The 13,108-nt window shown below is 39.8% G+C and overlaps 1 protein-coding gene across 1 annotated transcript; it reads left to right on the top strand.

Moving 5' to 3' along the window:
* Positions 1–7,563: 7,563 nt before the first annotated feature.
* On the top strand, positions 7,564–10,770 carry LOC110461383. Its single transcript, XM_021514833.1, has 3 exons — positions 7,564–7,653; positions 9,178–9,562; positions 10,182–10,770. The coding sequence occupies exons 1-3, from the start codon at positions 7,578–7,580 to the stop codon at positions 10,618–10,620; spliced, it is 900 nt and encodes a 299-aa protein (XP_021370508.1). The 5' UTR covers positions 7,564–7,577; the 3' UTR covers positions 10,621–10,770.
* The last annotated feature ends 2,338 nt before the right edge of the window (positions 10,771–13,108 follow it).

The raw sequence follows: 13,108 nt of genomic DNA, 5'->3' as shown, positions 1-13,108 counted from the left end.
TGGTTGTAATAACAACAAAAAGTCTGGGAGCGAATATAGAAACTTTAATATTGTTCTCGCTCATATTTCTTGAATTTCAAATATATTGAAGTTGTTTCAGAGAATTGTTTTCAGTGCAATCGCCATCTGTATCTGTATCCTTTATATCCCTCCTACGTAGGAGAACCTCCAGAGTGTGAAGTAGTCGCTTATTTACACAACCTAGATAATTTGAGAGAGCAACTGGTTAAGACCACGCAACGTGCGAAAATGTACACAGAGAGTTTATGGCATGGTCCAAGGACTAGCTATATACAGTTAATAAGCACTATATACACAACATTAGCAGCATCCAAACAAGCATAATTAAGGCACCAGGCGGAAATGTCTCTTAACACCGAACCACAAATCACACACAATTAATATGTTAAAATGTCCTCATAGTATTTAGCGAAGTAAATTGAACTGTTTGATGTGCAACGGATGACAGAGGCTCCTGGCATGAAAGTTCACACGGTCGCGTGCCCCTATCATCATTACGCGTATCGACATCGATCACACGGCTGCAGCTGTCTATCATAATCTGCACCATGTCGAGTGCTTCAGGCCTAATGCCTCGATGAGCTTTTAATAGCTGAATTGCTTTTGCTATTCGTACAAGAGAACGATTCCTAACTTCTTGTAGGGATTCCCACTTGAGTAAGAAATGCTACTTCGTTTCATCCTCCTTTTCACATAATATACAGGTAGCCTTAACCTTGTTCTGGTTGAATGTACATCGGTTTGTTTGTAGAACATAGGTGCCTGTTGCCAGCAGTAGTCACGTTTGTAGCCTAGTGACATCTCTTGGGTTCCCAGGAACTGTAGCCGAGATCCAGATATGAACGCCTCCACATTTAGATGGCGCAGGCTCCGATAAGCGCTAGCTTTCTCGATAATGGCATCCTTCCAATGAGAGTCAATAGCCTTCCTCACACGCCATCTTCCAGCGTACACATATAGAGGATCTTGTAGGTTGTGCATTCTAGTAATCCTTCTTAGTTCCTGAAACCAACTGTTAGAGGATTCATCCTTGAGGAGAAGCTGTCTATAAGCAATTTTCCTTTCCAGGCTAGTTTTCGGAAGCCGAGCCATCGCTCCGTAGTGAATTGGGACTCTGATGCAGTAGAGCTTCCACGGGGAGAATCCCTGTCAAAACATATATGGCTGCATCCGCCGTAGTTACCGGGAGAGACAGGATCTGCTCAAGGATATTCTTCTGGAAGATTTCAAGTCTCTTCAATTGTTGTCCTTTTGGGAGACAGATTTCCAGCCCATAGAGGAGAATGGGGAGCACATAAACCAGTTGCAGTGATGCTATCTGGTCTAGTCCATTCTCACCATGTAGCCCTGGCCTCATCAGACTGTATATCCTATGCCTGGCTTTTTGTATATTGGTTTCGACAGTGGCAGCAGCGGTAGATTTAACATCCTGCTGGATCCCCAGATATGTAGTCCTGGATATGTTGATGGGATCTGGGCCGATTCTGAACGTCGGGGTACGTAACTGACTACGCAAACGACTGGATAATGGAACCATCAGCACAGTGCTCTTTTCTGGTTGTAGTATATATATCTCCCTAAAACTGTAATCTACCGCAACAACCAGTAGAGTCTGTAAGAAGCTTGGTCCGTGAGCAAGTATGGTAACATCGTCAGCGCAAGTCGGTGCACTGCAGTCGTTGGTACCACTCTTGATGCCTAGTCCTGTGCTCTGTATACGGTTGAGAAGGTTGTTCACCTAGACTTTGTAGAGTTCAGTACTTAGCAGTCCTCCCTGCTTTACTCCTAGCAAAATCTGGAAGCTGTCAGATAACTGGCCATCCCATTTTACACAGCTAGTCGTCCTAAAGTGGAGATCCTGTATTACCTTCCATGATTTGCCGTCGACTCCAGCTAGAAATAGCTTTCTGAGGAGACTGTTATGGTTTACCACATCGAAGGCTGATTTGGCATCTAGATAAGCGGCATAGACGTCTTTCTTACAGTCTCTGGCGTCTCGTAGCACTTCTTCTAGTAAAGAGACAACCATTAGAGGTGATACTTGCTCTGTGAAGCCTCTCTGGAGATGATTTTGTATCTCTGCTACGAGCGGTCTTTTTTTTTATTCATTTTCAAATTTTTTACATGACATGATACAACACATATAGTACATGATTGTTGGTTTAGCTCTTAAAGCTGAAGAGTTGTTGCTAATAGTTTCTTTTTACGAGCGGTCTTATGAAGGTTAATAATAAGGCCTCAAGGACTTTGGTTATCACTGGCGTCACAGTGATCCCACGGTAGTTTTTCGCTCAAATTTACTCCCCTTGTTCTTGAAAACCGAAACTATAGTACCTTTCTTCAACGCAGGAGGGACGAATCAGCCTTCATGATGGAGTTGACGATCTAAGTCACTACATCCAGTACCCGTTCACCAGCGTATTGTATTATTTAGGGAAAGAATGGCCTTTGTAACTTCCTCTCTGGAAAATGTAACGTCTGCTGTATTGCTACGACAGATATCGAAGATGTTATCCACATCTGTTTAGACTAGCTCTGATGTTTTTCATCAAAGAGTGGAATGTCGGTTGGTCGTGCTAACGAGCCAAAATGTTGATTCCAACCTATATATGGTACTTCCTGCCCGTTGTAAGTATGATCACCCACCTTAAGCTCAGATATGCATCCTTTCAGTTTCCCTCGATGCTTGTCTATAAGCTTGTACAAACGCCCTGGATCATTTAATCTAGCTTCCATGATCTCCTCTCGGTCACGCAGGAGTTTCTGGGCAGACGCGATCCTAATATGTTTCCTCAGCTCCTGTTTCGCAAGCTTCCTGGGTATAAGCAAGAGGATGGTTGGATCACTTGGCCGACCGTTGATTTCCATTCCCAGTGGCATCTACGTGAGTTACGTATAGAGGATGCAATGTTCTTATTCCACACTGTGAGATGATTTGTCTTACGTCTATGACTTGGAGCACCAATATTGGAGGCTTTAGCAGCTTTGCTTAGGAGCTCATTCATATCATGTACCGCCTTTTCAATGACGACTTTGCTTCCAGAGTCGATTGTACCTTCAGTGTTTCTTCTGAGACTAGTGCTTTGTAGTAGTCAGTATCAATCTTTTTCCATAGCGTTTTTCTGTTCCGTAAGGGAACTGATGATTTGACGTGACAAGGAATTGTTCCTTTCACCGTTATGATAACAGGGTAATGATCTGAAGTATTGGAAGAAAGGTAATTAATATCACGTATATGATCTAGGGGTAGAGCTAGCCTGCTGAAGAAAATAGTCTATGGCCGTGCAATCCCTCCCATTGGAATGGACAAAGGTTTTTCAAGCTGCCGTAATGGATAGGGAGTGTTCATCAACAAAGCTATATAGAGAAGCTATTCTCTTGCCCGTGTTCAATTCATGGAAGTGCTCGTTAAAGTCGCCGCCTATGATTGTCGTGTGCGTGGCCTGAAATTTGTTGCTAATTTCTTGTAGTTGCTCCAGCACTTCAGTGAAGCTGTCTATCACATCACTCTTCCCTTTAGAAGGCATGTAGACAGAGGTTACAAGAAATTTCGTGCATCTGGTAGAGATTTCGGTACACTGTATGCGGTTACCACCGTCTTCAACAGGGCGCACCTTGTGGTCTATACTTTTATCCCACAGTATGGCGACTCCACCATATCCCCTGGGTATCTGGGCTGGCGATATCGGGTTGTCGGTTTCTACCGCCTTACCTACTCCTCTCAGTTCATCAATGACTACATCGTACAACCAATGTTCCTGTAGGAGAATAACAGCTGGTTTTTTTCTCGTTCATACATATTGCTGAAGTGCATATGTTCTTGCAGTTTTATGTTACAAATTTGAAGGATTATTGGTTAACGGCGGTATCGTTACAGTTTATATTTGGAATATGTGGTATGGGGCCTACACGTGGGAGATATTGGAGTTGAGAAGTGTGTGAGTTTCCAGATGTATGGCTCATCGGAGGCACGACCACTTGCGGAGGTTTTACGAATATAGTAGGGTGACAGGGTTGTTGATTCATGGAAGAAAATATTTGCTGTTGCTGTTAAGTCTTTATCCTTGAGTTTTGGTGAGGGAGCTGATGTGTCTGCATATGAGGCTGATGTGGTTGTGGAAAGGACTGATGTGAGATGAGTGTAGAAGCATTCATCTGCTGGTGGTATCTAGTGGCAGCAGGGATCGCAGAATGTTGAATTTGTGATGGCTCTAGCTTGGTTTGCATTTGTGGAGAGGGAGTTTCTGTGTTGTATTGTACATTCCCATATCCATTTTGGAAGCCATGTTTTTGATGGGGAAGTTTGGGCTGACTGGGGACCCTGTGTACAGGATGAGTTTGTCCCGGAGTGCGGTTTGCGGATGACTAATCACACTGGGAAACATTCCACCTATGATTGCCCATTCTAGCATTACTAGTGTCAGAGTGTGCAGTATCTGCATATCGAGTATTTAACTGATCTGATCCTGATCCATCCAACCGATAGCGCTCAATAACACCGATCTCCTGGTCGACCTTTGTGAGGGTTAAGTTTGATATCCTTTCATGGATACTGTCCAGGAGCCCTGAACTGCTACTATGTCCAGCCCTTGCGGGTGCATTACATTGTTGGTATCACCCATATCATCATGCAATGCTAGTTTACGACGAAGGATTCTGTTGGACTTGTCAAGTTCCTCAGCTCAGCTATATAAGATCTGAGTTGTGTAATATCCTTTTTAGTCTTGTGCACAGTAGTTACCGACTCAGGCTGCAAACTTATCTCGTTGAGCTGCTGGTCCCCAGTTCCCGCACAATCTGTGATTATGTTGTATTGGGAAGTTACACTATCCAGATAATGAGCTGGGGTCTCTACTTCTGAGCCGGAACTTAAGTGTGAGATATTTATGTCCACTTGCATGAGGTTAGTCTCATCCCTATGCTCATCACTGGCTTTACAAACTAAACAAATAGCTGTACTTCACTCGGTTGAGCTCTCCATACAAGTAGGATGACAGTGCTGCTTACATAGGTCACATACATCAAGGTCAATACATGCAACCTCATCACAAACATGGCAATTAATCGATTCAGCCCTACAATCAAAATCATCCTCGAGAATACCACAGGGTAATAGTTGAGACAAAACGTCCTTATCCATTCTACGTTTAGCTATATAACGTTTTGAATCGTCTCTTTCTTTACTAATAACATCCCTTATTACATTAACACAGTTATCTTGTGTTTGTAGCATCTCCTTGCGCTCACGCTCTAGCTTGGAGTTATCAACTTGCAGCTGCTGAACCTGGAGTCGCAGTGATGTATTTATTTCCTTCATATCATCTATCTGTTCATCTTTCGACTGAACGTATGTACAGAGTGATTGGATTTTAGACTGAAAACCGTTTATACACCACTGGATCCGCACGGATGCTGCAGTCTTCATTTTGGCAGAGGTAGCCGTATATCGATTCGGATTCCGATGTGGATTCGGGTGCGGCTTCGGATGCTGGGGTAATTTTGCTATATCATATAATATGAGGGGCCACATGAGTCTTGACAACAATCCATGTTGAAATAGCCATGCCTTAAATTTGCTAGGGAGATTTGTCTTATCTATTTGCTTCAGACCTTCTTGGAGTTGGTTCGTGATGCGGCTTACGCTGCTTGCGTCATTCGGGCTGGCATCACACCATTTGCCCAGGCACTTTATAGCATTGTCTTCTACGGATGGTATGTCTTCTCCCTGCTCCTGGAGGTTAAATCTTTGTGTGACCTTCCCCGTCTAAATAACCAGTCTGCTCGACTTCTTTGGATTGTTTGGACTTCATTCTTGCTCATTTCACTGTCTCATCCAACGCTGAAAGAACCCAACGAGCTTGCACATGTGTCGCTGTAGTTATGGTCAGGTCATCCATGAAACCTCTGTATGAAGGAAATTATAACCCTGAGGCTGTTTCTAGTCCTGTGGTTCCCTCTATGCTGCGTTGATTATCAAGTTCATCTCATCACAAATAACACAACTGAAATAGCACAGCCTGTTACTATTCCCTTCTCGAGTTTCTGCCATAGTGTTGACCTTTCACCCACAGCAAACCGCAGTTGAATGTCACTGAAGTACACATTGGTGATTCCTTGAATATGGTCTCGGATGTGGTGGTGCTTTAGTGCGGTCTCGATAAACTTGCGTGGCATGGAACCATAAGCGTTGGCGAGGTCTAACCAGACGACTGTGAGGTCGTTGTGGTTTACATTAGCTTAATTCTCTGATAATCTGATTAAAGGCACCTGTGTGTTCCATGAATCCCGAGAAACCTGGTACTCCTCCTTTCTGCACTTGTGTGTACTGGTTTGGTGTCAGTTAAGTTGTCATTCGTTTGGCCAGCACAGCAAAGAATATTTTCCCTTCCACGTTTAGTAAAGAGACGGTTCTGAATTATGCAATGTTGTTTGAACATTTTTGCTTCGGTGTAAATATTCTCTCTGCCTGTTGCCAACAATATGGTACTTTGCACGTGGTCAGGCAGGTGACCTTATACCTTTCCACGTCCGTTCGGGGAGGCGAACCCCGGCCGTCTCAATAAAAGGCGGATGCGCTATCCTATGCGATGCGACACTATAACGTTTTTTCCTCTCCTGACAATCATAGAAATCAAACTACGGCACACTTATTTTATTAAATATTAATATACAGGGAATAGTTTAGCGATGGTACAATTTATAGAAATAACGCTACTGCATATTGATAGTAAAACCACGATAAAACAGAATGTTACATGTCGGAATATCATAAAGGAATTACAGCAAATTAAGGTAAAGTTCCCAATGCTAAGATACAGTTTTTGATACAGGGATCATTAAGTGACAAATATCAAAGATATTATAAAAAAAAGGTTAATGACTCAGAGGAGCAGGTTTTATAAAACAAGGGGGATGCTGACAAACTCCGTATTACATGGATACAAATTCCACTTTTCTTGTGTGTGACGGTGGCTCCATTCTGTAACATTCGATCGCGTCACCACTAGAGCAGTGTGCCAATGCGCGTCCATAAACTCCACGGTAAGTTAGTGAAAACAGTTCAAATGATTTCTTATTTTCACTATTAAGAAGTTTTAAATTTTGTATCGAAAGAAGAAAAAATGGTGTCGTTTACCTTTTGTTTTCTAAATATACTCATTTATCGATGTAGATTCGCTGGAACTATATTATCCTAACAACCAAAGCTACCGTAGTTACCAACTCTGTCTGCTTTTCCTTCGCACATTATTTATATACTATTTAAAGAGTTGACTTTCATTTTAACGGCGTATGAAGTAACGCGCTTCGTAGAATATGTCCTTTGCAAACTACGTTTACACTATATTATACACCGTAAAAATTAAGGTCATCTTTAAAAACCGACGATTTTTGCATTTTCGTGAAGATGGGACGAAAAGCAAATTTGGCACTTAACAGCCACCGTACACACGTAGGTCAGTGCAAATGGTTTCATTCTTATCGCCTTATCACCTTTACTCGATCTACTTTGACGCTTCCCTTATTTTCCCCTATACTCTCTAAACCAAAGTTACACGATGGCGCTACTTACTGTTCTGATCTTCACACTTTGCGTGGATTCGTCATGGGGATTTCTGTTTAAAGATTCTGCAGGTAGGATTATAGTATGTTTATCAGACGTGGCATTAGTTATCCTTCACCAAAAAGCTGATATAGGGTCGAAATCAGTCGGATCTGCATAGGCCAAATATCATGGCCAATTATCGGATTTTTTTTAAGCAAAGCAAGATGTCTTCGTCACAGGTAAGTTATCTTATTTAGAGAAATCTTACAATTCATTGACTATATCTTACATTTGTAAAGGTATTAATATGAAAAAATGAATCAGTGTCAATAAAAAGAAAACTACTACAGTGTCAGTTCAACAATAAATTTGCAACACTTGAAATGGATATAAAAGGCTGGTGAAGGCACAAAACAAGAGATGTATTTTAGACCCATGTATACTGTATATATAAAAAACCGGAAGTGAAACTAGGTCATCAAGAGGCATACGCTTCTGGCACCACTTGTGGTGCCCGTCATAGTGAAATTTGCGAGTTTATCGTTTCAATTTTTTCTCTGTTCATATGTCACTTTTTCTGCGATCGTGAACAAAAAACACTTTTGAATTTAATCTCTTCTTCGGAAAAATCTAGAGTTCTCCACCTATCTATTGCTGATCTTCTATTCATTAAATTTATAAGCAATTTATCGGTCAACACTTCAAGTTCTAAAACTGATTTGTATACTGACGATATTCCGTACATGTAGCAAACCTGTCAGAAATTAAAAGCCAATTTACACATAACGTATTTTTTCGGACCGTTACTCGACACGTTTCCATACATATGGCGCTATATATCTAACCTTGTGTTTTTGTTTTCCATATTTGTTTAAACTCTTATTTCTATTAATAATGTCATAATGAAAATGAAATTAAATACGCATTATTGTTATAAATTTGTGCTTAGACTTTGATGCTCCGTTTGATTGTTTCCTTTCACACAAGTTTTTGCAACTTATTGCTAGTGCTGCGTTTCTCATTTTTCTTTCCTCGAATTGTTCCGGAATTTCTTTACGGACAACTTAAATGATACTGATCGTACTTCACATGAGTATCGACATGAATGTGCAGATGTGCATTTTAATTTATTTTTTCAATCGGACATCAAAACAATTCACTGTGGACTTTGACATGCAGTTAGGAATTGGAAATGGGTGTGTGCCAAGGTCACGCCATTGGTCCCCCTCTATTTTATTGTATTTAAAACGTTGTTGTTTTAATGCAAACATCAAACATGAACACTGCATCTTTTTCATTGGTCAACATTTTATTATTGATGAATTTTGCCCAAAGTATTTATTATACTTTCTAGTTTAGTTTATAGTTTGGAGGATTTTTCCATGGTCCCCGTCAATATAGTTGTTTAAAATCCTACACTTTATATTTGTTACGAAACATTTGGACCGAACATGATTTTAGCTTGTTACCTTAGTAATTGGGCGAGGGTCAACAAAAAAGTATGGATACTACACATTTAAACATATCAACCACGTTTAATTAAAATTGTCGAGTTTCACAAATCAAAACTCTAATGCGATTATCACAAGATTACATTTTAATGTCAAAAACAGATTTGGATTTCATGAACGGGACTTTAATTGGCACAGTCCAGGACAGCAGAGTGGTAAAAACGTCAGGTTGTGCAGCAAGTCGTAAACATCCGGGTATTTTATATATACACAACGACCACCATCATGCAGGCGCCACTATTTTTGCAATAAACGCCACTACAGCCCAAGTGGTCGGGAGCATTACGTTGACTAATGCGGTTAATTCGGATTGGGAAGACATCGCTGTCGGTCCTTGTCCAACCCGCGAGGGAGTGAGCTGCGTATTCATAGGTGACATCGGGACCGACAAAGGACACCCAGCAGCGGATAATATATATCTAATTGCGGAGCCAGATATGGTTACAGGACAACACAACGTTCCGTACGAGAAAATACTTAAGTACAGGTACATTTCTAAATTATTGGTCAGGTAAAGTTTTCATGAAATTAATTCTTATTGAACAAATATGTACCTCACTGATATAATGGTTGTCTGGTAAACGATTGAAAACAACGGGGGAAATACACATATAAAACGGATATGAGCGACATTAATAATTCTGGTGTCAAAGTGCTTTGTCACTACCCTTGTTCGTGCTTTTAAGTCATGACACGCCTTTGATGTGACCTAAATTGACATGGCGGGTGTTGTTGTTTATGAACAAAACGGTTACACTTTCTTAGTCCTTTCTTAGTCCACGAGGTTTGCTGTAAGCTCGATGGTCATAGTTAACTCTTTTGTGAAGTGACATGGTTCAGGATATATACACTTTACTAATAATTTAATTAGAAATTAAACCGCATTCATCTAAATGTATCTAATATAACAACTATTTCGGTGAATATATAGACCTGGTAATGTGAATTAACTTCATTCGGTTAATATCCCTTTCTCAGGTTTATATTACCACATATTCACCTCAATAAAAGTCCGTTATTGTTGATTGTTACGGTTGTGGCAATCTACCTCTGTCTTTTTTTCGACAAGTATGGACATTAGCATATATGAGTGTTCATTTTAACAGTTTCAGCGAACTTGGATCTGACGCTCTCATGGTGGACCCTAAGGGCGATCTTTACATGATCGCTATACAACGAGGAGGAAATGGTGGATACTATCATATCCCTAAAAACGCTTGGAATTCAAACAGCAGAGTTCCCCTTACAGTAAGCGGTCATATGACCCTAAACACTGGTCACGAAAAAGATCCGGTTGCCGGTGACATTTCACCGGATGGAATTGCAATGCTTGTGAAAACACAACATAGCATGCTGTTGTGGAGATTTGATGCCAACGACTTTACGGGTATGTTCCAACGGCAACCTATGAGTGTTCCGTACATCTACGTTTGGCAAGATGAGGCTGTATGCTGGAATCACGATGGTACTGGTTACTACACTATACCCGAGGGCACTAACCCTCCACTACATTTCTATCCAAGCAGTGGTATCAACTCCTATTAAAGGGACAATCGCATGACGATCGTTGGAATACAATACGTTTTATTGAACATACGAATACAGTTGCAAAAGATAACATTTAAACAAAAAAGTCAATATATTCAGCTTTCTAGTCAAATGTTGATTTTGATATTGCCTTCAGTAAAATGTAAACAAAATGTTTGCATGCGTTTTGTATACCCTCAATAAATAAACAGTATGTCGTATATAAATTGACCAAAATTTTCACGTTTACGGAAAGTGCCGACGGTTCCCGATTGATCCCAGGGGTGCAGAGGACATCAGAAAGCGTGACTTCCTGATATTTCGAGTATGTTGAATGGGGGCTATAATTTCATTCTAGAACTTACATACCATTTATTAGGAATGAATGTACCTGTAAATTAATAAATCAGGCAATCGTTTGCTTTAGTTTACACTTACTTACAGGGACCGAGTAGTTATATTCATTGACAGCTTGTCTGTTCCTCCTTGATTTCCGGTAGACTTCACTAATGACTTCAGTAAGACATGTATCCAGACTTCATGTCTGTTTCTTCAACTCTTAACACTACATGACATTTTACAATAACTTTATATTTGTAAACAAACAATGTTTAAAAAAATATATTTTGCGAGCGTTCGAAAGAGAGACAATTCTGGCAAAGTCGCGATACGATTTTGACAGCTGCCATCACTGAATATACACACCGTTGCTAAGTAAAAATGTCCGTAGCTGTATTTAAACAGCACCACTAAGCATTTGCTTCAGAGAAAGAAAAAAACCAGATACAGTATTTGAAAGTAATGAGGCGCATCTCCAAAAATCAGAAAAATATTTTAAAATTGCATAAGTAAAGTAATAATTAAATACAAAGTAAATTTAATTCCATTTATAGTGTGGATTTGCATATGTTATGTAGAACTATTTTTATAGGTGGAAGGACTTCTTGCTTTTGCCTCTGCATCTATTAATTAAAACATACCGTGACCGGTTTACTGCTTTACAGGCAAGAACACATGTCACGTGACAGGCGATAGCGTCACTTGAACAAATTTTGTCAGAGGCCAAAGGTAAGAAGTTTCGATCATTTTTTATCCCGCCTCCATCCCCTCATCTCCACCAAGCATTGGGGATATTTAAATATACTCATATTTAATCTTCGGAGAGTCATTTATCATGATTGGATTTTGTTTACTTACTTGATGTATGCAAGGGCAAGGCGGTTTTTGCCCCCCTCCTGCGATAGTCATAGAATCACTATTGGATATTGCACAATGACTACATGTATTTTAGGTCAGTGTGTAGTGACATGTAGTGTATACATGTTTGTTCTTTATGTCGTTTTGTGAATAAACGGCCTATTTCATATCACACTGGTATTACTGGTTGTCATTTGCTTTTTGTATAATGAGTATGGCTTGCTGTGTGGCTATAGTAAAGAATCGCACACTATAAACGTTTTTGTGGTAAAACCCATACTTTTTAGCATATAGCAGTGTGTAATTAGGGACGGAATTAAATATATATAAATATGTGGAAGGAAGCTGTTAAGCGAAGAAAAGTCGCTGTCAATTTTCAAATTATTTCTAGGGATGACCACGGAGTATCAATACAATATATATCCTTATTAGAGAATAAAGTTTACACAAGCTTCACCTTTAATTTCAACCCCCTGATAAGTCATTTTTAAGGACACAAATAAAATATCGGAATTTGAAATATTGAATTTGTACTTAGTTATTGAAATAGTACTCGGCGACGTTAATTTAGTCAATGAAAAGGCATTAAGTCTGATATATTATTGAAAATAGTGCTCCGGCACTATGACATGTCAGTCAACTTAATGTAACGAAATAATATATCATCTTAAGTTCGTTTATATATATAAGTCTTACGGAGCATAATTTCTCTTGTACTAGCTGTAGAGAGGCATACCGGTCTCAAATTAAGATGGGTGATTGGAACCGACCATGTGAATTCAGCTAGGTCATACTAAAACTCACCGTTTATTTATTTAAGCAGATGGTGAAAAATAAAACGAAGGTAAAGTTACCTTAGATACTGCCATATCATAACGTTCTGTTGATGAAAACGAAAAGTGCTATGACATTTGTAAAATGTCTAGCTTTTTCATAACAACACTAAATGTTACGAAAGTTCATCTCGGTCACGAGAACATTGGTTTCAACATTTATACAACGGTAAAATTGTGAGCGGAACATCTTATTATGATTTTTGAGGTTTCACAAAGCCACAATCCTTTTAATTTGTATTCGATATAATTCCCTACAACTAGTAAAGGAGAAGCTAAGCTCAGAATAACCTATAAATGAACTTTCGATAATATGTCATTTCGTAGCATTCAGCTGGGTCGTAAAAGTGACTGACATAATAAAATGCCGGTAAACTACAATGTATTTTCATGACGCCATCGACCTTACAGGCTAAGATAACGGCAATATGTACTGATTTCATGACTAAACTACAAGTCTAATATGCCAAAACTAC

Source organism: Mizuhopecten yessoensis, unplaced genomic scaffold (assembly GCF_002113885.1).
Source record: "Mizuhopecten yessoensis strain PY_sf001 unplaced genomic scaffold, ASM211388v2 scaffold10603, whole genome shotgun sequence".
Classification (NCBI taxonomy): domain Eukaryota; kingdom Metazoa; phylum Mollusca; class Bivalvia; order Pectinida; family Pectinidae; genus Mizuhopecten; species Mizuhopecten yessoensis.
The sequence above is the reverse complement of the archived record's forward strand: the minus strand, read 5'-3'. Positions and strand labels throughout refer to the sequence as shown.

Excerpts from the sequence above, each read along its gene's own strand:
- LOC110461383 (XM_021514833.1), top strand. The coding sequence starts at position 7,578 with ATGGCGCTACTTACTGTTCTGATCTTCACACTTTGCGTGGATTCGTCA. Across the intron at positions 7,654-9,177 it reads TCTGTTTAAAGATTCTGCAG|ATTTGGATTTCATGAACGGG; the intron begins GTAGGATTATAG and ends TGTCAAAAACAG. Across the intron at positions 9,563-10,181 it reads GAGAAAATACTTAAGTACAG|TTTCAGCGAACTTGGATCTG; the intron begins GTACATTTCTAA and ends TCATTTTAACAG.